The sequence below is a fragment of the Pezoporus occidentalis genome, unplaced genomic scaffold, assembly GCF_034315485.1.
Source record: "Pezoporus occidentalis ecotype Australia unplaced genomic scaffold, CSIRO_AGI_Poc_V1 ctg16, whole genome shotgun sequence".
Taxonomy (NCBI): Eukaryota; Metazoa; Chordata; class Aves; order Psittaciformes; family Psittacidae; genus Pezoporus; species Pezoporus occidentalis.
The window spans coordinates 8,747,537-8,769,725 of NW_026913425.1; the positions used below are offsets into that span (position 1 = coordinate 8,747,537).

At 39.9% G+C, this 22,189-nt stretch overlaps 1 protein-coding gene across 5 annotated transcripts in view; it reads left to right on the forward strand.

Moving 5' to 3' along the window:
* LOC134160491 (lysine-specific demethylase 4C-like) overlaps positions 1–22,189 on the forward strand; it is a 71,740-nt gene that overhangs the window by 42,193 nt on the left and 7,358 nt on the right. For 3 of the 5 annotated variants that reach the window (XR_009963561.1, XM_062612564.1, XM_062612565.1), the window contains one exon: positions 12,744–12,793. Coding sequence is in view for 4 of the 5 variants with exons in the window: in XM_062612564.1 (XP_062468548.1) it covers positions 12,744–12,793 (50 nt within the window). In the remaining variant the exon portion in view is untranslated. Of the gene's footprint in view, positions 1–12,743; positions 12,794–13,928; positions 14,134–21,651; positions 21,866–22,189 lie in introns of those variants that run through there. The other 2 variants (XM_062612566.1, XM_062612567.1) reach the window with 2 other exon arrangements.

Here is a 22,189-nt window from a genome sequence, read left to right on the forward strand (position 1 = left end):
GGTTAAGTATTTAGGATCACATTGAAATTAGCTTGCAGCTGTTCTTGTTATCCAGTATCTGTGCATGTTCCTGACTTAGGAAGACTGGAAGTCAGTGTTTCACATTCTGTTTCTTGTCACCAAGAGGAGAATAATTGGGTGTTTGTCTAAGAGGCTGCTTGTCTGATGACCATCTTGCTTAACTGGGTACATTTTGCACAGTAAAGCAATGATTCTTGGGTTTTGTTGCCTTTTTATGAACATGCTTTGAATAACACTGTTTTAGAAATTGCCCAATTTGTAAAACATACCACTTAGCTGAGCACCTAACAAGGATCATGAGTTTTCCTTTCATCTACAGTCATCAGGGTACTGTGCATGTGTTAAGTGGATTCAAATTCAGTCTTGAATTTATCTGTTGCCTACTGTTAGAAAATACAGCAGTACTGAATAACCACTTACTCTTTTGAGCAAAAAGCAGTAAAAAATGACACAACAATCGAACCCACTTCTTTTATTTGGAATGTGCAATTTATAAAATCAAATGCAGCATTGAAGAGTAGAGTCTGTGGTGTCACCAGGAAGGGAGAAAAGATAATATCGACTGATGTTTTTAAATACATTGAATTTTCTGTGTTAGGCTTTACGTTCATTTTATTAATGTATGTTAAGTCTCAGTCAAGATGTACTCTATTCTTCAAGATCTTTGGCTATGAGGTAGAATGAATTTAGTTTCTTGTAGTCTCAAAAAACCCCACCCAAGAAACCAAACCCATATACTTATTTTCTTTATTTAGAATACTGATAGATGTCGGGACTTGAATTGTTTATTTTGACTCCGTCATTACTAAGTGTGGATAATGTGAACGCATGTATGTATTCATTCCTTCTGAAATACATGATATTGTTCTGTATATTACTCTGTATTTTTTCTATATACTTTTTTTCTCTTCTGCCTCCACTGATGCCCATAATGGGGTTTGATGGTGAAGTAGCTGGGGAGGCTTTCCTTTGAGAAAGTATCATGCTTCTTTAGTACTTATTTTCTTTACAGTCCAGATGTCTAGCACCTCTGAAAATGTTATTCCTGGTGTTCTTCCACATATGTGGGATACTTCCTGAGAGCTTTCTGGATTGTCAGGAGTCTTTGTTTTTAATGTGGAACATTGCTTTTCTGTTCTTATCAGAATTAGGAATATGAAGTAGCATAAGAGGAATCTTTTGCAAAATATAAGAAATCAATAGACAAAGTAAGGGGAGAGTTGTTTTTTTTCTTTCAGTCGTTATGGGCAAATTATTAATGCATATAAGGGCAAATATATGAGCTGATTCTTGTGTATAATTGTTGACTTAAAAATTTTTCTGTAAAAGTTGTATGTTCTGATATGTGGCCTGGGTTGTAATCTGTGGTGTTGGGAGATTATAGAGCCACAATCTTCTCAGAGATGCACTGACATAACAAAGGAAAGGTAGCAGTACTCGCAGCTTGCAGCAAAGGGACATTTTGGCTTGATAAGGAAAAAACAATTCACAATGACATTGTAACAGGTTGCTTAGGGAAGCTGCTGAGTCTTCATCTTTGGAAATTTTCAGAGATTGACTAAGGCACATGAAAAACAACACGGCACTTGGTGACAGCCAGAATGACTTCACTAAGGGGAAATCCTGCCTGACCAATTTGGTGGCCTTCTTTGATGGGGCTACAGAACTGATGGACTGGGGTAGAGCAGTTGATGTCATCTACCTGGACTTGTGTAAAGCGTTTTGACACTGTCCCACACAACATCCTTGTCTCTAAATTGGAGAGACAACAATTTGATGGATGGACCACTCAGTGGATAAAGAACTGTCTGGATAGCAGCACGCAAAGAGTTGTGGTCAATGGCTCAATGTCCAGCTGGAGACCAGTAACGAGTGGTGTCCCTCAGGGATTGGTGTTGGGACTGGTCTTGTTCAACATCTTTGTCAGTGACATGGACAGTGGGATTGAGTGTGCCCTCAGCATGTTTGCCGATGACACCAAGCTGTGTGGTTCGGTTGATACCCTGGAGGGAAGGAATGCCATCCAGAGGGACCTTGACACGCTTGTGAGGTGGGCTGATGCCAACCTTATGAAGTTTAACCATGCCAAATGCAAGGTCCTGCACCTGGGTCAGAGCAATCCCAGGCAGAGCTACAGGTTGGGCAAAGAAGAGATTCAGAGCAGCCCTGCAGAGAAAGACTTGGGGGTGTTGGTCGATGAGAAAATGAACATGAGCTGGCATTGTGCGCCTGCAGCCCAGAAAGCCAACCGTATCCTGGGCTGCATCGAAAGGAGCGTGGCCAGCAGGTCGAAGGAGGTGATCCTGCCCCTCTACTCTGCTCTCGTGAGACCTCACTTGGAGTATTGTGTACATTTGGTGTCCTCAGCATAAAAAGGACATGGAACTGTTGGAACAAGTTTAGAGGAGGGCCACAAGGATGATCAGGGGACTGGAGCACCTCCTGTATGAAGACAGGCTGAGAAAGTTGGGGCTGTTCAGCCTGGAGAAGAGAAGGCTTCATGGAGACCTCATAGCAGCCTTCCAGTACCTGAAGGGGGCCTATAGGGATGCTGGGGAGGGACTCTTCATTAGAGACTGTAGTGACATGACAAGGGGTAATGTGTTAAAACTTAAACAGGGGAAGTTTAGATTGGATATAAGGAGGAAATTCTTTCCTGTTAGGGTGGTGAGGCACTGGAATAGGTTGCCCAGGGAGGTTGTGAATGCTCCATCCCTGGCAGTGTTCAGGACCAGCTTGCATGAGGCCTTGGGTGATATGGTTTAGTGTGATATGTCCCTGTCCATGGCAGGGGGGTTGGAACTAGCTGATCTTAAGGTCCTTTCCAACCCTAGCTATTCTATGATTCTATGACTGCAGTGATAGTACAAGGTATAGTGTGTTAAACAGGGGAGGTTTAGATTGGGTCTAAGGAAGAAACTCTTTACTGTAAGGGTGGTGAGGCACTGGAATGGGTTGCCCACCGAAGCTGTGATTGCTCCATCCCTGGTGGCGTTCAAGGCCGGGTTTGACAGAGCCTTGGGAGGCATGGTTTAGTGTAAGGTGTCTCTGCCCATGGCAGGGGTGTTGGAACTTGATGATCTTAAGGTTCTTTCCAACCCTAACTATTCTATGATTGTATATGTTGTTCTGTACGAACTGATCTCACTTTAAAGTTAGCCATATGTTGATTAGGAGGCTGCACTAGATGATATTGAAGTTCCTTCCAACCTAATTTTTTCTGTCATTCTTTGATGCTGAATTTTAAAGAAGTGGTACTCTGACTTGCTTTGCTGATGTATGGGTTGAGTTGAAAATAAATTCTGAATCAACTCTTCTGCAGAATTATAAATCTGTGAGTAAAGTTGCTTGCAATTGATTTTTGCAACGATTTGTGATGCTTATTCTTTTTAGTTTCTATCTACATACCTGTTTTTAGCCAGCGTTTTTCTTTATCTGCATTCTGAGAAATATGAAGCCTTTAGAAATACAGGATTGTAGAAGAACATTACCTTCCCTCTCCCCATTCACAAAGCAAATGCAGTAACAAAGAAAGTAACAGTTTGATAAGCAACTTTGAACTCTCACTTTGAAGGTCGAGAAGAAGCCTTGGTTCTTCTCTTTAACCAGAAGTTTTCTGGCTAAGGTTCTTGTCTCATTGTACATTATTGTAATGACTTGTAATGCAATAGAATCATTGATCATGAAACTGATCTGGCTTGTGTTCCCAGTGTGGTCACCACCTTTATACTTTGGGAGGTACATAATAGAAGTGCTTAGTAATTGCACATCTTTTTCTCCTTCTTGGGTGGTCAACCTGTGATGGAAACATTCTCTTATCCTTCCAGGCCCCCTCCTCCCCAACCATTTACAGCATCATTTGAGAGTTTTGAAGTTTTTGAATGGCCTTTTAATGCTGTTGAGACCTGTTTGCTGATTGTGATGGGGATCACCATGCTGGCATGCATACAGAGTGTGTTTTGCCCACGACCATTCTGTCTGATTTCAAGAGTTAAGCAGAGTCAGGTTTGGGTCTCGTCTGGGTTTAGGTGATGATATAGGAGGACCAAGAGATTTTCCCTGAGGCTGGACAGTCATGAGTGGCAGGGTGTGTGGGATAGCACGGGCAAGTATCTAGGCCAGCGGGCCCCTCCAGTGCTTTGGAATTTCACCACCAAACAAATGCAAAATCCGGAAAAAATAGTAAAACACTTGAACGAGGTTGTGGTCATCTTGTTCATACCAGAGACAGACAAATCATGGCAACATGCTGGGGCTTGGCCTATGCTTGCAGGGCCTTGTTCAACACTATCCAGCACCTCTAAAAGGAAAAAAGTATCCCTGGATCTGAGGTCAAAGCAGCAGTTAGTGCAGCTGTACCACCCCCAGCGACAAGTACAGTCGCTACTCAAACTTTGGCTGCAACAGATAGCACAACTACTGCAGCAACAGGTACAGCAGCTGCTCAAACTTCGACTGCAACAGACAGCGCGGTTACCCCAGCTCCAAGCACAGCAGCTACACCACCCCCAGCGACAAGTACAGTCACTACTCAAACCAGAGTGATAATCACTGCAGCTAAACTAGATGACCAATTCCTACCAATGGTGGTTGCCCCTGTACACAAGGGGAAAAGCCAAAAGGAGGCAATAAGGGTGAAACAAGATGAAGAAACAATGTACTCACCACCTGGTCTAGCATCTGATCAGGAGTCATCATCACATGACGAAGAAGAAGAGGTAACTTCTCGACCTCGGACCTCAACTGAGCTACGGAATATGCGAAAAGATTTTACCCGTCAACCAGGGGAGCACATCATCACCTGGTTACTCCGATGCTGGGACAGTGGGGCCGATGGTCACGAAGTAGAAGGTACAGAAGCCAAGCAGCTGGGATCACTTGCTAGAGAAGGGGGAATTGACAAAGCAATTGCAAGAGAGAAAAAGTCCCTCAGCCTTTGGAGGCGGCTCTTGGCAGCTGTGAAAGAAAGGTTTCCATACAAGGATGATGTTCTGAGTCGTTCGGCCAAGTGGACTACTATAGACAAAGGCATCCAGTCTCTGAGGGAATCAGCCATCGTAGCGATGATCTATCACATCAAGCCGAATAACAGGGATCTACCCATAGATCCAGATGAAGGCGAATGTACACGACCCCTGTGGCGAAAACTTACATGGAATGCACCGTCATCATATGCCCGTTCATTGGCAACAGTAACCTGGAATGATGTAGTACCCCTAACAGTGGATGAAATGGTTCATAAACTCCGAGAGTTCAAAGACAATCTCACCCCTTCCATCATGTTGGCTGTGGAAAAACTGTCCCAGGACCTCAAACAATTGAGGGACGATCTATCTGATTTATCCAGCTCCTCACGTGTACCAACACACGTCTCAGCTATTAACAAAAGGCGTCCTATTGTTTGAGAGAGGAGATACAGGAGGTATACGCCACGGGCTACCCTATGGTTTTACCTGCGGGATCACGGAGAAGACATGACAAAGTGGGATGGAAAACCTACTTCAGCTTTGGAGGAACGGGTGAGTGAACTGAAGAGGGGAGCAAGGGCCAAGGCTGATCGTCCCATGAGAGCTGCGGCTTCAGTCTCTGGTGAGCAGGTTCCCAGATGGAATGGAAGAGCTGATTTTACTCCAGCTCCTGTGATAACGAAGAATAATCCCTTTTATCACGACTTAAGTGTCCAACACTGTGATGACCATTAGAGGGGCCCTGCCTCCAGCCAGGTGGAGGTAGGGAACAATCGGATTTACTGGATTGTGTGGATCAGATGGCCTGGCACATCAGTCCCACAGAAATATATGGCTCTAGCAGATACCGGTGCCCAGTGTACCCTGATGCCATCAAGCTGTCAAGGGGTGGAACCCATCTATATTTCTGGAGTGACAGGAGGATCCCAAGAGTTGACTGCGCTGGAGGCTGAAATCAGCCTGACTGGGAGGGAATGGCAAAAGCACCCTATTGTGACTGGTCCAGAGGCTCCATGCATCCTTGACATAGACGGCCTCAAGAGAGGGTACTTCAAAGACCCAGAAGGGTACTGATGGGCTTTTGGTATTGCTGCTTTGGAGACTGAGGAAATTGAGCAGCTGTCCACCTTGCCTGGTCTCTCAGAGGATCCTTCTGTTGTGGGGCTGCTGAAGGTCGAAGAACAAGTGCCAGTTGCGACCACAGCAGTGCACCGGCATCAATATCGCACCAACTGAGACTCCTCAGTTCCCATCCATCAGCTGATCCGTAGACTGGAGAGTCAGGGAGTGATTAGCAGGACCCACTCACCCTTTAATAGCCCCATATGGCCAGTGTGAAAGTCTAATGGAGAATGGAGACTAACAGTAGACTATCATGGCCTGAACAAAGTCACACCACCATTGAGTGTTGCCGTACCGGACATGTTAGAACTTCAGTATGAACTAGAGTCAAAGGCAGCCAAGTGGTATGCCACGATTGATATTGCCAATGCATTTTTCTCAATTCCTTTGACAGCAGAGTGCAGGCCACAGTTTGACTTACTTGGAGGGGTGTCCAGTTCACTTGGAACCGTCTGCCCCAGGGGTGGAAACACAGCCCTACCATTTGCCATGGACTGATCCAGACTGCACTGGAACAGGGGCAAGCTCCAGAACACCTGCAATACATTGATGACATTATTGTGTGGGGCGATACAGCGGAAGAAGTCTTTGAGAAAGGGAGGAAAATAATTCAAATCCTGCCGAAAGCTGTTTTTGCCATAAAACAGGGTAAGGTCAAGGGACCTGCACAGGAGATTCAATTTTTGGGAATAAAATGGCAAGATGAACGTAGACAGATCCCCACAGATGTGATCAACAAGGTAATAGCAGTGTCTCCGCCAACTAATAAGAAAGAAACGCAAGCTTTCTTGGGTGCAGTGGGGTTCTGGAGAATGCACATCCCAAATTACAGTTCGATTGTAAGCCTTCTCTATCATGTGACCTGGAAGAAGAATGATTTTAAATGGGGCCCTGAGCAACAACAAGCCTTTGAGCAAATTAAATGCGAGATAGTTCATGTAGGAGCCCTTGGACCTGTCCGGACTGGGCCAGATGTAAAATATGTACTGTACACTGCAGCCCAGGAGAATGGTCCTACATGGAGCCTCTGGCAGAAAGCTCCAGGGGAGACTCGAGGTTGACCCCTCGGCTTTTGGAGTTGGAGATACAGAGGATCTGAAGCCAGCTATACCCTAACTGAGAAAGAGATACTGGCAGCCTGTGAAAGGCTTCGAGCTGCTGCCGAAGTGACTGACACTGAAGCACAGCTCCTCCTGGCACCCTGGTTGCCCGTGTTGGGCTGGATGTTCAAAGGCAGGGTCTCCTCTACACATCAGGCAGCTGATGCTACATGCAGTAAATGGGCTGCACTAATTGCACAATGAGCTCAAATAGGAAATCCCAGCTGTCCAGGCATTCCAGAAGTCATCATGGATTGGCCAGACGGCAAAGATTTCGGAACGTCACCAGAGGAGATGATGCGTGCTGAAGAGGCCCCTGCATATAATAAACTGTCAGAAAGTGAGAAACAGTCTGCCTTTTTTAGTGATGTTCCTGCCGTACTGTGGGAAAGCATCGGAGATGGAACGCAGCTGTATGGAGTCCTCAACAACAAGTTGCAGAAACTGCTGACGGAGAGGGTGAATCGAGTCAGTTTGCCGAGGTGAAAGCCATCCAGCTGGCCCTGGACATTGCTGAACGAGAAAAGTGGCCAGTACTTTATCTCTATACTGACTCATGGATGGTGGCAAATGCCCTGTGGGGGTGGTTGAAGCAGTGGAAGCAGAGCAACTGGCAACGCAGAGGTAAACCCATCTGGGCTGCTGCACTGTGGCAAGATATTGCTGCCCGGGTGCAGAACCTGGTGGTGAAGGTACGTCATGTAGATGCCCATGTACCCAAGAGTCGGGCCACTGAGGAACACCAGAGCAACCAATAAGTGGATAAAGCTGCTAAGATTGAAGTGGCTCAGATGGACTTAGATTGGCAACATAAAGGTGAGTTATTTTTGGCCCAGTGGTCCCATGACACTTCAGGCCATCAAGGCAGAGATACAACATAGAGATGGGTCTGTGATCGAGGGGTGGACTTAACAATGGACACTATTGCCCAGGTTATTCATGAGTGTGAAACGTGCTGCAGTTAAACAAGTCAAGCAGTTAAAGCCTCTTTGGTATGGAGGACGATGGCTGAAGTCCAAATATGGGGAGGCCTGGCAGACTGACTATATCACACTGCCACCAACCCGCCAAGGCAAGCGCCATGTGCTTACCATGGTGGAAGCAACCACCGGGTGGCTGGAAACATACGCTGTGCCCCATGCCACTGCCCGGAACACTGTCCTGGGCCTTGAGAAACAGATTTTGTGGCGACACGGCACCCCAGAGAGAATTGAGTGAGACAATGGGACTCATTTCTGCAACAGCCTTATAGACACTTGGGCCAAAGAGCGTGGCATTGAGTGGGTATATCAGAACCCCTACCATTCACCAGCCTCTGGGAAAATTGAATGGTACAATGGGCCGTTAAAAACTGCACTGAGAGCAATGGGTGGTGGGACTTTCAAACATTGGGGTGCACACTTACCAAAGGCCACCTGGTTGGTCAACACCAGAGGATCTGCCAACAGGGCCGGCCCAGCCCAGTCAGAACTTTTACATATTGTAGAGGGGAACAAAGTTCCTATGGTGCATATGAAGAATTTGCTTGGGAAGACAGTCTGGGTTATTCCTGCTTCAGGTAAAGGCAAACCCAGTCGTGGGATTGCTTTTTCTCAGGGACCTGGATATACTTGGTGGGTAAAGTGGGAAGATGAGGAACTCCTATGTATACCTCAAGGGGATTTGATTTTAGGGGAAAACAGCCAATGTACTTAATTGTATGCTGTTGCCTGCTGTATAATACTTCCATAGCCCCTCAACTAGATGTCTCCAGGTCACCAGCTACTGGCCCTGACTTCCCTCCAGCCATCATCCCAACAGAGAATGAACTTTGATAGAGCTGGATGAGCTCCACGATAAAGGAACGACCAGCATCAGCAGGCAACAGTCCAATACAGTGCACAGCCTCTCCTGCTCCGAAAGACTGTTACAAGAGATGGAGTCTGGCATCACGGACCAAATGGACTCAGTAGCATTATAGGGATTGGTCCATGCACTAAGAAATGATCTCTGTGTCTGTGTGTGTATGTGGATCTATATATGTAAGAGCGATGGTATATTGAAAATGTGGGATCTGAGCATGACTTGCATGGTACGGAATAAGGGGTGGATAATGTCCTGGGTTCAGCATTAACAGTCATTTTTTCTCCTTCTTGGTAGCTGGTGCAGTGCTATGTTTTGACTTTCGGCCTGGGAACAGAGCTGATAACACTAGTGTTTTTAGTTGCTGCTCAAATGTTTAGACTGGCCATAGGACTTTGTGAGTCTCATGCTCTGCCAGGGAGGAGGGGAAGCTGGAAGGAAGCAGAGACAGGGCAGCTGATCCAAACTGACCAAAGAGGTATTCCATACCACAGCATGTCATGCCGGGGGAGGTAACTGGGAGTTACTCGGAAAGGCACTCTCCTCGGTCGAGCTTGTTTCGGCGGGTGGTATTGTATTCTCTTCCCTTGTTATTTCCCTTATCATTATTATTATTGGTGGCAGCAGTGGTGATTTGCATTATATCTTATTTACTGGACTGTTCTTATCTCAACATGTGGGAGTTACATTCTTTCGATTCTCCTCCCCATCCTTCTGGGAGTGGGGCGTGGGCGTGGGGGAAGCAAAGAAAGGGGGGGTTAATAGAAACTGTGTGGCTGACTGGGTTTAAACCACGACACCACCTATTTTACTTCTTGTTCTGGTAGTGTTATAACTGTGTATTTTTTTGTGTTCTTTTAATACATTTTACCATGCAAGCTGATGACTTTAATTTTACATTCATCCATACCTTTAAATTTATTTTAATTTTATTAAAATTAGTGTTTTAAGTTTATTTATAATTGTAAGTGCTTTGCAGGTCAAAAAAACCCTCATCTGTTTAACTTCATGAGTTTTTCTTTTTCCCTTCTCTTTTTTCATCCTGGACGTTAGAGGAAGTCAGAGCAGATGAGCTGTGAAAGTCAGAGTGTGACTGACAGTTCATAGAATTTTGTGCTGACTCATAAAGCCTTGTATTGACTCGTGGGAAATCTTTTGTATTAGTTAACCTGATTTTTTTTTTTTTTTTAATAGTGCAGGTTTTATTTTCTGTTATTGTAAACTAGGGACTTGTTATCACATAGTCATCATTCTAGGATGCTGATATGACCTGCATTTTTCATCTTGGGAATGACGTTAAGTAGTCCTTGGAAAAAAATAACCAATTCTGAAATCTTCATATTTGTATATCAATTATTGTAATTTAGCTCCACTGCTTTTCTTGCTGTGAAAGTAATATTCATTTCTATGGAAACGTGCAGGCTAAACTAGGAGACTCATTCTAATGGGATATCCTTGGTTGTTTTACAATGACAGCTGTGCAATTCACAGAGCGTGTTGCAGCTATTTGATTTTTGGCATTCTTTGCAGTCAATGAAGACAAATTGTACTTTTCCCTTTTTCTAACATAGTTTTCCTGAGTGGGGAGTTTGATTTGATTTCCATCTTGAATGTGTCATTAAACCAGGATGTTCATATCGGAACAAACTTGGTGATAGAAGCTTTTTTTCCAGGATTAGAATGCATGCTGATGGTTGAAGAATACTTAATTTTTGTAGTTTGTATAGGTCTTGGTGAAAACTTTTTAAATTCTGAAGCAATTCTGCTTGAAACTGCATTAGGAAGAATGTTGGCTAAGGTTTTCTGGTTATTTAAAAAAAAAATAAACACTACTTATGCTAAGTGGATATTAGTCATGGCCAGCATGAAGTCATGTTTCTCTATTTAATTAAAGGCAGAATAGAGAGAATCAGAAGTACACATCGGATCTGTGCAGTGGATTAAAGAGAAATGAAAGGCTTACTTCAGAGACAGATAAAAATAGGATCACTATTTATTTTTACCAACAACGTCAGATAATGTAGGATGCTTTTAAAGATTATATATTAAATTTTGTTTCAGAAAGCACAACTCTAATATTTAATGTTATACTGCACTTAATTTTTCTAAATAAATATTCTTACATCAGTATCTTAAAAACAAGGCAGTTCTTCAATTTGAAGTTAGAAAATTCAATGCTGAATTATCAAAGTTTGGATTGAATTAATATATTCCATTAAAAATGGCAACAATTTTCAGTGTATTGTTAGTCTGTCAATTGACATTCACAATAATGTGAAAACATTTTAACTACATACAATTGTATTTGTTTAATTTTACTAACATTATAGTTTAGGTTATTCTACTGTGAAGTTATTGTTGAAATTCTGATTTGTTTGTGACATGTTTTCTGGCTACTTGGCTATTTTTCTTGTTAAAGCCCAAATGAACATTTCAGAGAGTGGAGCAAAGAACCGTGTGAGATCTTCTTCCCAGATCTTTCAGGGATTTCACTGTGAAAAAAGTGCAGATATTTGTTGCATTATTTTTGAAAGACTTTCAGCTCAGGGCTGAAGGTGTTTTGTTTCAATTCTGTCTTTGTAAGAAGGTTTGTCTACTTCTAACATGAAAATTCTCTTTTTTTTTTTAATTTTACTTTTTCCTGATCTTTCAGAAGTTAGAGCTGATCCATTTGATGATGTGGCACTGCTTTGTTTTTTATTATTAGATCCTGAAGAAGATACTGTGATGTTGTAATTGCTTAAATAATATGTTATTATAAATTGAGAAACAACTGCAGATCAGTAGTAGGTACCTGTTCTATGAAAACCTGTCTCAGCAAAGAACCTAAAATAATGATCTGTGATATCATGCTTAACTTCTAGGCTGCTCATCCTAGGAAGTATTTCAGAGCCCTGAATTAAGCTCTGAGGTTCTACATACTATAGATGAAAGAAACTAGATTCTTCGTAATGGAGTTGCAGTAAGCATTTTGAATGGGCAGCTGTCAAATCTAGACATCCAATGAAGACAATGATGAGAAGTACCAACTTGCATTGAATGACTTATTGCTTAGTAATTTAGATTAGCTAAATAAATAGTTATAGCCCATTAAATCCTGGCCTGCCCTATCTTTCCGAGAGACTTACTGGGAGCTCAGTTGACCAGTTTTGCATTTCTGTAATATTGATAAGTAAAGAAAGTGTATTTCTTAAATGGTTTTTTAACTCTAGTTGTAATGATTTCATGAAGACAAATAACCCTTTTATTCCACAGTGGTAGCTATAGGAAAACAAAGGTGTTTTTAATGCTTGTATTTTTCTGTTGAACTTTTGTGTCTTGTAAAGCGCAGTAAAATTCAAAGAGATTAAACATGTATAAATCAGACGTATTTTGTGTGTTTTGTTTAATTTGAAAAAAGAAAGTATATGTATATATTTTAACTGGAGTAGTGTAATCGTATCAGATATTGTCAATATACGTTATTTTAAATCGTGGAAATATGCTTCTTTAACTACATAGTGTAATGTTTAGTTTTTTTTTTTCTAAAAAAAATCCTCTTCCTCAGAAATTGGTATATTTTTTGTGTGTAATTTTTCAGTCTTTAATGTCTTTGGCTTCTGTATTTTTAGATAGTTACTATACATGAATTGAGGCTTTTGTAGTAATTGTGTCTTTAAGCGTTTAATCCTTTTCTTTATATGAATTTTAGGTATGCTGTTCCTCCAGAGCATGGGAAGCGGCTTGAAAGACTAGCTCAAGGTAATATTTTCAATATCTCTGTATGTAAGATGTTTGAAGGACAAAATTCCAGTAAAGCACTGTCCTTGACTTGCCTGCTGTGTTTTGTTACTTAATGTAGTGTGACTTTTGTCTGTCTGTGATATGATTCCAAACACAAACACTTTCTAGTACTCTCAGGAATTCTTAAGAAACAAAGTAATCTTTTTTTTTTTCCTCTTAGAACTTTATTTTGTACTGTCATTTTTAGTTTGATGAAGCTTGGGAAAATGAGGCTTAGTGTTTTCTTCTTCATTAGATTCTCACTGCTAGCATCATCGCCTCCTTGTGGCCTTGTTTTTTCTTGTCATACCTTCTTTTCTTCAGTAACTTTTGAATCTTCAGTTCTTAGCCAGATTTGATACAAAGGTAGAAATGTTGAAGACAGCTGAGTCTCTAAACGTTTCTTGAAAGCTAATGGCTGGGTAGAGGGTGGAAACCTGGTTAGTACCTCGGGAAGGGGGAAGGACAGAAAATGTACCAATGCTAAATCTGATTTGGTAGCAGCATGCTGGCCAGCGAGCAGGCATCAAAATCTGCTTTAGCCAAAGCATGTGGTGGCTCTTGCCCTCCAGAGGTTTAAGGAATATCTACAGAGAAGGACCAGAGGATATTTTTGAAAGGTTGAGATCTAGAGGATAAAAATCACTAGTCTATAGAAGAATTCTTCTCACATGGTAATTAGTTTTATTTTCAATAACACTTGCTCGATGAAGAGTGCAGTTTATGAGCATAGGAATAAATAAGCATGTTTCTGGGCCTGGCAGCCCATGTTTTACAGCCTGACATGAACCATATTATATAAAGAATGCTACTGAAAATTGATAATTAGATATCCTAATGATCAAATTGTGATTTTTTTTTTTTCTACATTTCTTTTTATATCTTATGTTCTCTGCATAGAGTTGCATGACTTTTTCTCAGCTATTTTAAAATTATTGCTGAGAACAGTAAGATGGCATGTGTCTCTGAGATGTGAAAGTAAAGACCTGTGGATTTGCAGTCTTAAAAGCACATCTCGGACAGATTTCAAACTGGATGATTACACTTACTATTCCTAATTTTTCCCATAGTTTCATTTGGGAACGTTGTCACTAATTTTTGTTTTGCTTTCCAGATGATTTTTCCAACTTGTGAAGTATAGAACTCTTCATATACCTACCTTGAAGCTTTTGGCTTTCACTGATTGATAATGTAGTAGACTGGGCAAGTGACACTGACTTATGAGAAGATAATTCAATAATTATTTTTAAGATTTACAGAAAATGAGCAAAGTGTAAAAGGAATAGAAAATTGGAAAAGGTTCAGACAGGGACTCCAGGGCAGCTGAAAAATTTGCCTTTTAGTAATCGTTAGTTAGTTCTAACTTTTAAGTCTGAAAGAACGTCAAATAAAAGGAAGAGGATATGATAAAGACCTGGGATGACTGGCATGGAAAAGTTGATTAAATACTTGTTATTCACTCTGTTGTTATTTTCTGATACAGCTAGAAACTCTATGAATGAAGAGTCTTATTTGGGTCAACACAAACAGAGTACGATGGTTTCTCTTACAGTATGAATTCAATAGTGGGTTTTAAAATTTTGCATATATTAAGGGGGAGATGGGTTAACTGGCAAAGAAATCTTTTAGAGGAGCATAGGAACTGCATATAGCTTTGGAAGTCTTGGAGCACCAGTTCGTTGGTACTAGATTACTCTGAGGAAGCAAAGATCAATTACATGCTGTATTTGAACACTTCTCTGTATGTCCACTTTTGACATTTTCTGAAAACAGGGTCTTTGGATGGATAGACTTTTTATTTCATGTGGTTGCTCTGTCATTTATTATGGGTTTCATATTGATTTATTATAGCTATGCAGTATTTCAAAACGAGGTTAAAAATGTTCTGTAATGAGTGTATCAAAACTTTTTTTTGTGAGAGGGAAGGAAGAGAATGGGCAGTTTCAGCAGCTCTTGTTTACTCATTTCTGTAAATTAAGTGGCTTTGAGACATGGCAGTGTTTGCTGCAGGCTAAAAAATACCTGCAGATTTTTCTTTGCATAACCAAATTGTTACAGATATTAGAGTAACCTGTACAAATTCAGGAAGTGGGTAACTTTTGGAGATACATGCTTTGCTACATGGGAGCTTTTGAAGACACTTGGTGTAAATTTATATAGTTTAAGACAGTCTTATGTTAGAAAACTATGGCATGAAGGTGCTCAGGCCTCTTAGCACTTGTAATGGTGTCCTAATACAGTAACAGGAATAGGGCATCAAGCATGGGGAGAAGTGGAAATCTCCAAAATCACTGTTTCTCAGAAGTCAGTAGGTTATACTGGGAGGACAGTGTCTTAACGTCGAAATGCCAGAGTCAGAATTGGACAGTAGACAAAATGGGGCTTATGACATCAGTCTCACCCATTGGAAGAGTTCTTATGGCCAGAAATGCTGTAAGAAGGTAGGAGAGAAAGAAATCTGGCTTCAGATACACTGGCATACACGTATGTCATTTTCCTTGATCCTTACTGATTATTGTATTTGAAGAAGCTGCCCTCTCATGTCACTCTGCCTTGGTCTGTACACATCTGCATGGAAGTGAGTTGTCTGCTACTGCTATTAATTATATGTTAGTAGAAGTTATAAAGATCTAATTGTTCCATTCTGTTCAGTTAATGAAACTTTGTTTCTGGGGAAAAACTAAATGCTTATACAGAGATATTTATTGTAACAGGAATATAAGATAGGTGAGTTAGTTTCACAGACAACCCTCACTGACGTTTCCTAAGATTTTAGTATTTGACTTTAATCTCTTTTGTGATGTTTTTCTGTGAGTAAGTTCTTTTTATATTTTTGGTTCACCTGATAGCTTAGAATGGAGTGTGGAAGATGATGCTGTAGTTCTTAAAAATGAAGATGATAGACTTAATTTGACTTAAAACTTTTTCTTTTTTTTTTTTTTTTTTTTAATGGGAAACTACCATTTCTGAGTATTTCCATGCTCTGGATGTTAAGTCCTCTGTGATCTTCTACTTTGCAACTGTTGCCTGTTAAAATACAGTCTGAGCATTATAGTAAATTATCTTAAAAAGTTGAAAAAGTAAAGTAAGCTGCATTACTGCAAGTCACTTAATAGTGAACATTAATACAGCATAGTATAAATGAGGCCATCATACTTAATTACATTTGTTTTGAAGATATTTTTAATCATATTTTTGCATGAGGACGACATCTGAAGAAAAAGAAGTTTATTTCGAGAAGGTTAGTTCTGATGCGCAGGTTCCTACTGAATTAATTGAATGCTCCTGTATAATTAAGATAATAAAATAAATGCATTAGATGGGACAGGTTGTCTAAGTCAAGGCAGCAGTTGATACATAAAATTAAAGGAAAGCCGGAATATTTTCCATTATCTTGTCTGCACATCACAATTACCACACATGCCTTTTGTGCATGAATGCTTTTATTTTGCTTTTCATTGAAATCTTGATTGACTGTGGCACCTACAAATACTTAAACTGAAAGACATTAGACTTGCATCTAATAAAGACAACAGTTTGATTTTGCCCTTCAGCTACTTTCTCATTTATGTAGATTTTTTCAATTTTATGTAGACATAAATGTAATAAAATCTCAAGTGAGCTGTTAACTGCATTTTTTATACTTGTTATGTAAATCTGAAATATCATGGTGTTCTTAAGGATTTTTTTTTCTTTCACAAATGGGTTGGAAAATAAAGAGAATTGAAGCAGAGTGGCAAATTGCAAATGACAGTTTGAAGGATTTTCAAGATCCTTTAATAGATCATTTAATTGCGGAAACTGTTTTAGGGAGAAGACATCTATCAGTGGTGTTCAATTACGTTAAAGGAGAAACTAAAGATGAATACATTGTAAGTATGTAGGGGTGTTATAAAAAGGCTTGTGTGGCTTATATTGTTAATTAATTCTATGCAGAAGTCATTACCTGCAATATATGAAAACATGGGTAGTTGTTGAAATTTGACATAAAACTTGCATAACTTCTAAGGGTTTCAAATTTGAAAACTTGAATAGCTTTTTCTCAATTGATAGTTACGAGTAAAGTTAGAAAAGTCTTGTCTAAGTGATATTAAACTTAAGGCTCTAACGTATTCATCTGGGCATAACAACACTCATATTTCACAGCACTTATGCTTTTGTGGCTTCTTTACTCCTTTTTTTGGACTCTTTTTTTACTCTGCTTTGTATAGCACACAAATTGCCATTGCTTCTTTGTGAGGATTGTTCTCTTGCAGACTCATCCTCCTAATTTTTTTTATAACAAAGTTATATCAAATCAGTTCAAATGACTGCAGAATAATTTAAATGAATTATATGAAGTTTGTATTCATACCTACCAAAAGAAAATCACTAGAAAACTCAGTTCTCCTTTCATCTCTGTGTATGTGCCAAGAGTACTGATCATTGAGTTATGATTAATATTTTGTATGTTCTAAGTCGTTTAAATCAAGATCTGTATGAATTTCTGTTACTTTGAACTTTATTACTTTATCTGGGACTATTTTTAGTTACGTTAAAGTTAAGTTACATTAAATTTAAATTTAGGGTACTCTCTTATGTTCTTAGTTTTATATCTGTAGTTTCATGTTTTAATATTTTCAGTAGACATTAATAAAATAGAAATACAGCAACTTTACTGTAGAATTTCAGGTGAAGACCGGAGTATGGAAGTATAGAAAAATGTAGGAAATCTAGCCTCATTCAGGTCAGAGTTTGATTTTAAAGTTTCCTAAGAATATGATTTTATGTGTGTGTGTGTTCTTAAATAATGACTTTATTATTGGCCAGATTGTGATATTGTTGATCATAGAATGTAATATATAGCTAATTCTCCTTTTCAAGTCCATGCAGTTGTGGAATTAGTCTTTCAGTAATAATACTGTAATTTGTCAATGTGTGATTGTTGCTTAAACGGTTGTTACCGTTGTCCTGAGTTCAGCTGTATCAGTCATTTTTTTTTTCTCAGTGGCTGGTGCAGCGCTGTGTTTTTTTACTTTCAGCCTGGGAACAGCGCTGATAACACTGATGTTTTTAGTTGTTGCTCAAATGTTTAGTCTGACCAAGGACTTTGTGAGTCTCATGCTCTGCCAGGGAGAAGGGGAAGCCGGAAGGAAGCAGAGACAGGACACCTGGTCCAAACTAACCAAAGAGGTATTCCATACCACAGCACGTCATGCCCGGGATGTAACTGGGAGTTACCTGGAAGGGCTAGCTCACTGTGGGGTGGGGCAAGGTATCGGTCTGCGGGTGTTGAGGTGTTGTATTCTCTTCCCTTGTTATTTCCCTTATCATTATTATTATTAGTGGCAGCAGCAGTGGTTTGTGTTATACCTTAGTTATTGGACTGTTCTTATCTCAACCTGTGGGAGTTACATTCTTTCAGTTCTTCTTCCCATCCCTTCGGTAGCGAGGGGGAAGAAAGAGCAGGGGGGAGTAGACTGCGTGGTTCTGATTTACAGCCTGGGCTTAAACTGTTGTCGCGGTCAGGTAGCTTAGAACCATGCAGCCACTTGCTCACTACCCCCCTTCTTCCTCCCTCAGCTCCGGGTGGGATGGAGAGGAGATTTGAAAAAATGTGACTCCCATGGGTTGAGATAAGAACAGTCCAGTAACTAAGGTATAACACAAACCACTGCTACTACCACCAATAATGATGATAAGGGAAATAACAGGGGGAGAATATTGCTCACCATCTGCTGACTGATACTCAGCAAGGCCTGAGCAGTGATGTGGGCCTTCCTGGTAACTGCTCCCAGTTTATATACTGGGCATGATGTGCTGTGGTATGGAATACCTCTTTGGCTAGTTTGGGTCGGGTGTCCTATCTCTGCTTCCTCCTGGCTTCTTCTCTTCCCAGGCAGAGCATGAGACTGAAAAGTCCTTGTTCAGAGTAAACATGACTTAGTAACAACTAAAAACATTAGTGTTATCAGCTCTGTTCCCAGGCTGAAAGTCAAAACCACAGCACTGCACCAGCTACTAAGAAGGAGAAAAATGACTGCTACTGATGAACCCAGGACAACAGTTTAATTGGAAACAGTATGGACACATTCTTGGTACTGCAAATAAGCTCTCCAGATACATTGAAGAAGGTAATCAACCAGGGAATAGAACCCAATCCACTTCAGTTTGTGTAAATGATAGCTGTTATTTCATGTGGTCATCTGATCTGAGCTGTGTATGGTATGTAGGAGTAATACTGACTCTTCCTCAATAATACATGGAATTGAACTAACTTTAAAATGTTCTTTGTCCCTGAACCATTTAATGTGCACTTTAAAGAGACTCTGTGCAGCAATATCCTGTTTGTGTGAATCCTGTCTTCCTCAGACACAGTAAGGAATCTGCTTCATGCTCACTGTTCTCAGCTTCCCGCAATGATGAGAAGGATTTAACTCTATCTAGAGTATGGATCAAAAAAACAGAGATTGTATATAAGTGTCACTGTCTGCTGAGGTGGAATAGCATTGACAAAGGGGTGTCTTCACCAGCCCAGTGGTAAGACTGTAAATCAAGTAGTTTTATTTTGTTACTACAAATAGCATTGGTTACTTTGTGTAAGATCGTTTGATTTTGGGCTGTGTTAGCTGTCAGACTATGTATCTGTCCGACAGCTAACGTAGAGTCTTCTGAGAGCATATTTTTGATTGTTAATACACTCTGTTGTCTGTTTTCATGGATTCTTTGTTATTGCTGCATATGTTAACTAGATAAGATTTTACCAAAAGTCTGAGTGGCACTTTCAATTTGGTGGATAAATGCACTCTGCCTGTAGTTTATGTGCTCATACCCAAACATTTAGCCACCGTGTGCTGAATCACATCTTTGCCTTGTAGAGCAGAATTAGTACAGTCTAAATCTTGAGAATGCCAGTGTTTCTTTAAATAGTGATTAGAGAATTTTCAGCTGGATCATTTTTTTCTCATGGACTTAAATCAGTGAGTAACCTAACTGTGTTTTACTGTGGTTTTTGATCATTGCTCATTGGTTCCTATGATGTAATTGTTTTGAATTGGTGTTTTGTGTAATTGGGTCCAAGAAGATACAGGTAGGGTACAGGTGACAAACCTCTCACTTCTTCTCAACACTTAATGTTTAGCCACATCTCAAGAAGCCATCTGAGAAACTAGAATTGCATACAGATTCCTACAAAATACCTGCTTCTGTAGAACTGATTCAGAATTAGTGTTAATGGATTAAATTAAGATTCCATGTGTCTCATGAGAGCATGAATATACTACAGAACTTGAATGGTACTTGCATTTTACATAGATTTTTTTTTTTTTTTTAATTTTTGGATGTGGGATTTCACTAAATATCCAGAATTAAGCGGTAATCCTGTAAATTGTTAAATTTACCAATAGCTTGCCATTTGAGAATGGTTCTGGTGTGTTGCAGGCGTATCTTGAATTGGCTTGCATTTAATGTGTTTATAAGGATCGTGTGATGTTTCTAATGCAACATCCTCTTTTCGGTGTGCTACTAGCTGTTTTTTATGCCTGCTAACAAATTCTCCCACTGGGATGGGAGAGGAGCGTGTTTGACCTTAGCTTTAGCCTGGGCAGAGCAAAAGACCTTCTGATAAAAAGTCTTGTAATGAGGAAATACTACCTTCCTTTCTTGTCTTGTTCATTGAAGGGAAGTGCTTTTAAAAAAAAAAGAGTTGAATGAGACGGGAAACTTAAGAGTGTGTATAAGCGTAGACCTTGACAATCAAAAGATAGCTTATAGTGGTACAGAATGTGTAGGCTGCACTTTGATTTCGCTCTAAGGGCTCTGTAACCGCAGCAGATGTTTTGTAAATTTCTCTTAATGGATTTTGGGCAGGTTATGTTCTGCTGTTCTGTGTGCTTTGCAGCTATCTTAGAATTCAACAACAAACATGCCTTCTGGTTGGAGTTGTCAAAACTATTCCTGGTCTCCTGGAGCTGTAATGATATAACAAGTTTTGGATATTTGCCCATCGTTTGCTTTTTATTGTCATGTATTGAGCCAATTAAGCATATTGAAGTAGTAGAATTAGGTACAAAATTTGTTTTCTCAGGGAAAACAACGCGGTCAAACTTCCCCTGCCTTTAGAAATCAAGGTTTCTACTATTTTTTGTACCAGTAATTTCCTTAATCTCAATTATCATTTTCACTTTTTTCATAGTATGTTCCGGTATATTTCTGTTATTATGCTGCTTAGGACTGAGATTTCTTGAAGCTCATGTGCTATAGATTCCAAGTTGTGATTATCATTATATTATAGGCATTAATTGTGCCAGAATATTTGAAATTTATTTGCTGGAGCCCACCAATTCTGCTGTAGTTTCTTTTATTTGTCTTCTAGTTAGTGAAGGCAAACACGTATGATAAACTGGACCTACCAACTATTAACGTTTTGAAACTTAGGACGTCGTTTGCAGTTCCAAAAGAGAGTAAAGAATTCTGTGGGGAGAAAAAAAGGAATGATAAATCTGAATAGAATTTGATCTGCATCTTTGCAGACATCCTAGTACATTGATCAGCATGACTGTAGATTGCACCTTTGCTTCTGAAGTACTGCTTGATGTTATCTGAGGAACCAGGGAAAAATTGTTCTCACAGAACTGGGGAGTGTGTTAAAAAATAATGTACAAAGAATATAACAATTCTAACATAATCACGTTAACTGTCATCACGTAAATAGACTCATCAGAGAGAAGAAATTAATTCTGACATTACAGAGAAGGATATACATTATGGCGTATTGTTGTTCATATTTTATTTCCCAATTCATTTAAAATATTTAGGGTGGGTTGTTTTTGTTGTGTTTTTTTTTTTTTTTTAAATAGAGTAGCAAGCTTGTTGCTTCAAGAATGGAAGTGCATTTGTCAATGACAAAGTAACATTTATGTGAGAGGGATACAGCAACTTATTCAAACACAGTGAGGAGATGGTGGAAAGCTCCTGCTTTATTAGTTAAATGTCTTGTGGCTAATTTTGTATCCACTAAACAAAGTTTTTTATATCATTTGTCTAGTCATTTTTGTTTGTCCCATATTTTTCTTGGGTGATCTTTTGTTGCTGATTTCATACAATTCCCAGGTGTTTACAGCAAAACAGTTACTATTCAGTTTGGATAAGAATTGAATGGTGTTTGTGGTTAATATATTTATTGTGAACAAACACATACACCTTCAGTAATTCTAGGTAATTCATACAATCTTTAAATCTGGATCTCTATCAAAGATCTTTTGTGTTCTTCAGGCATAAAATATAATGCATAAATGAATCAAAAGTCTATTTCCCTGAATCGGTATTAATACTGTCATTAAAGAGAGTGTTACCTTCTTTCTGGAATCAAATTAGAAAGGAGGTCAGGAAGGAATA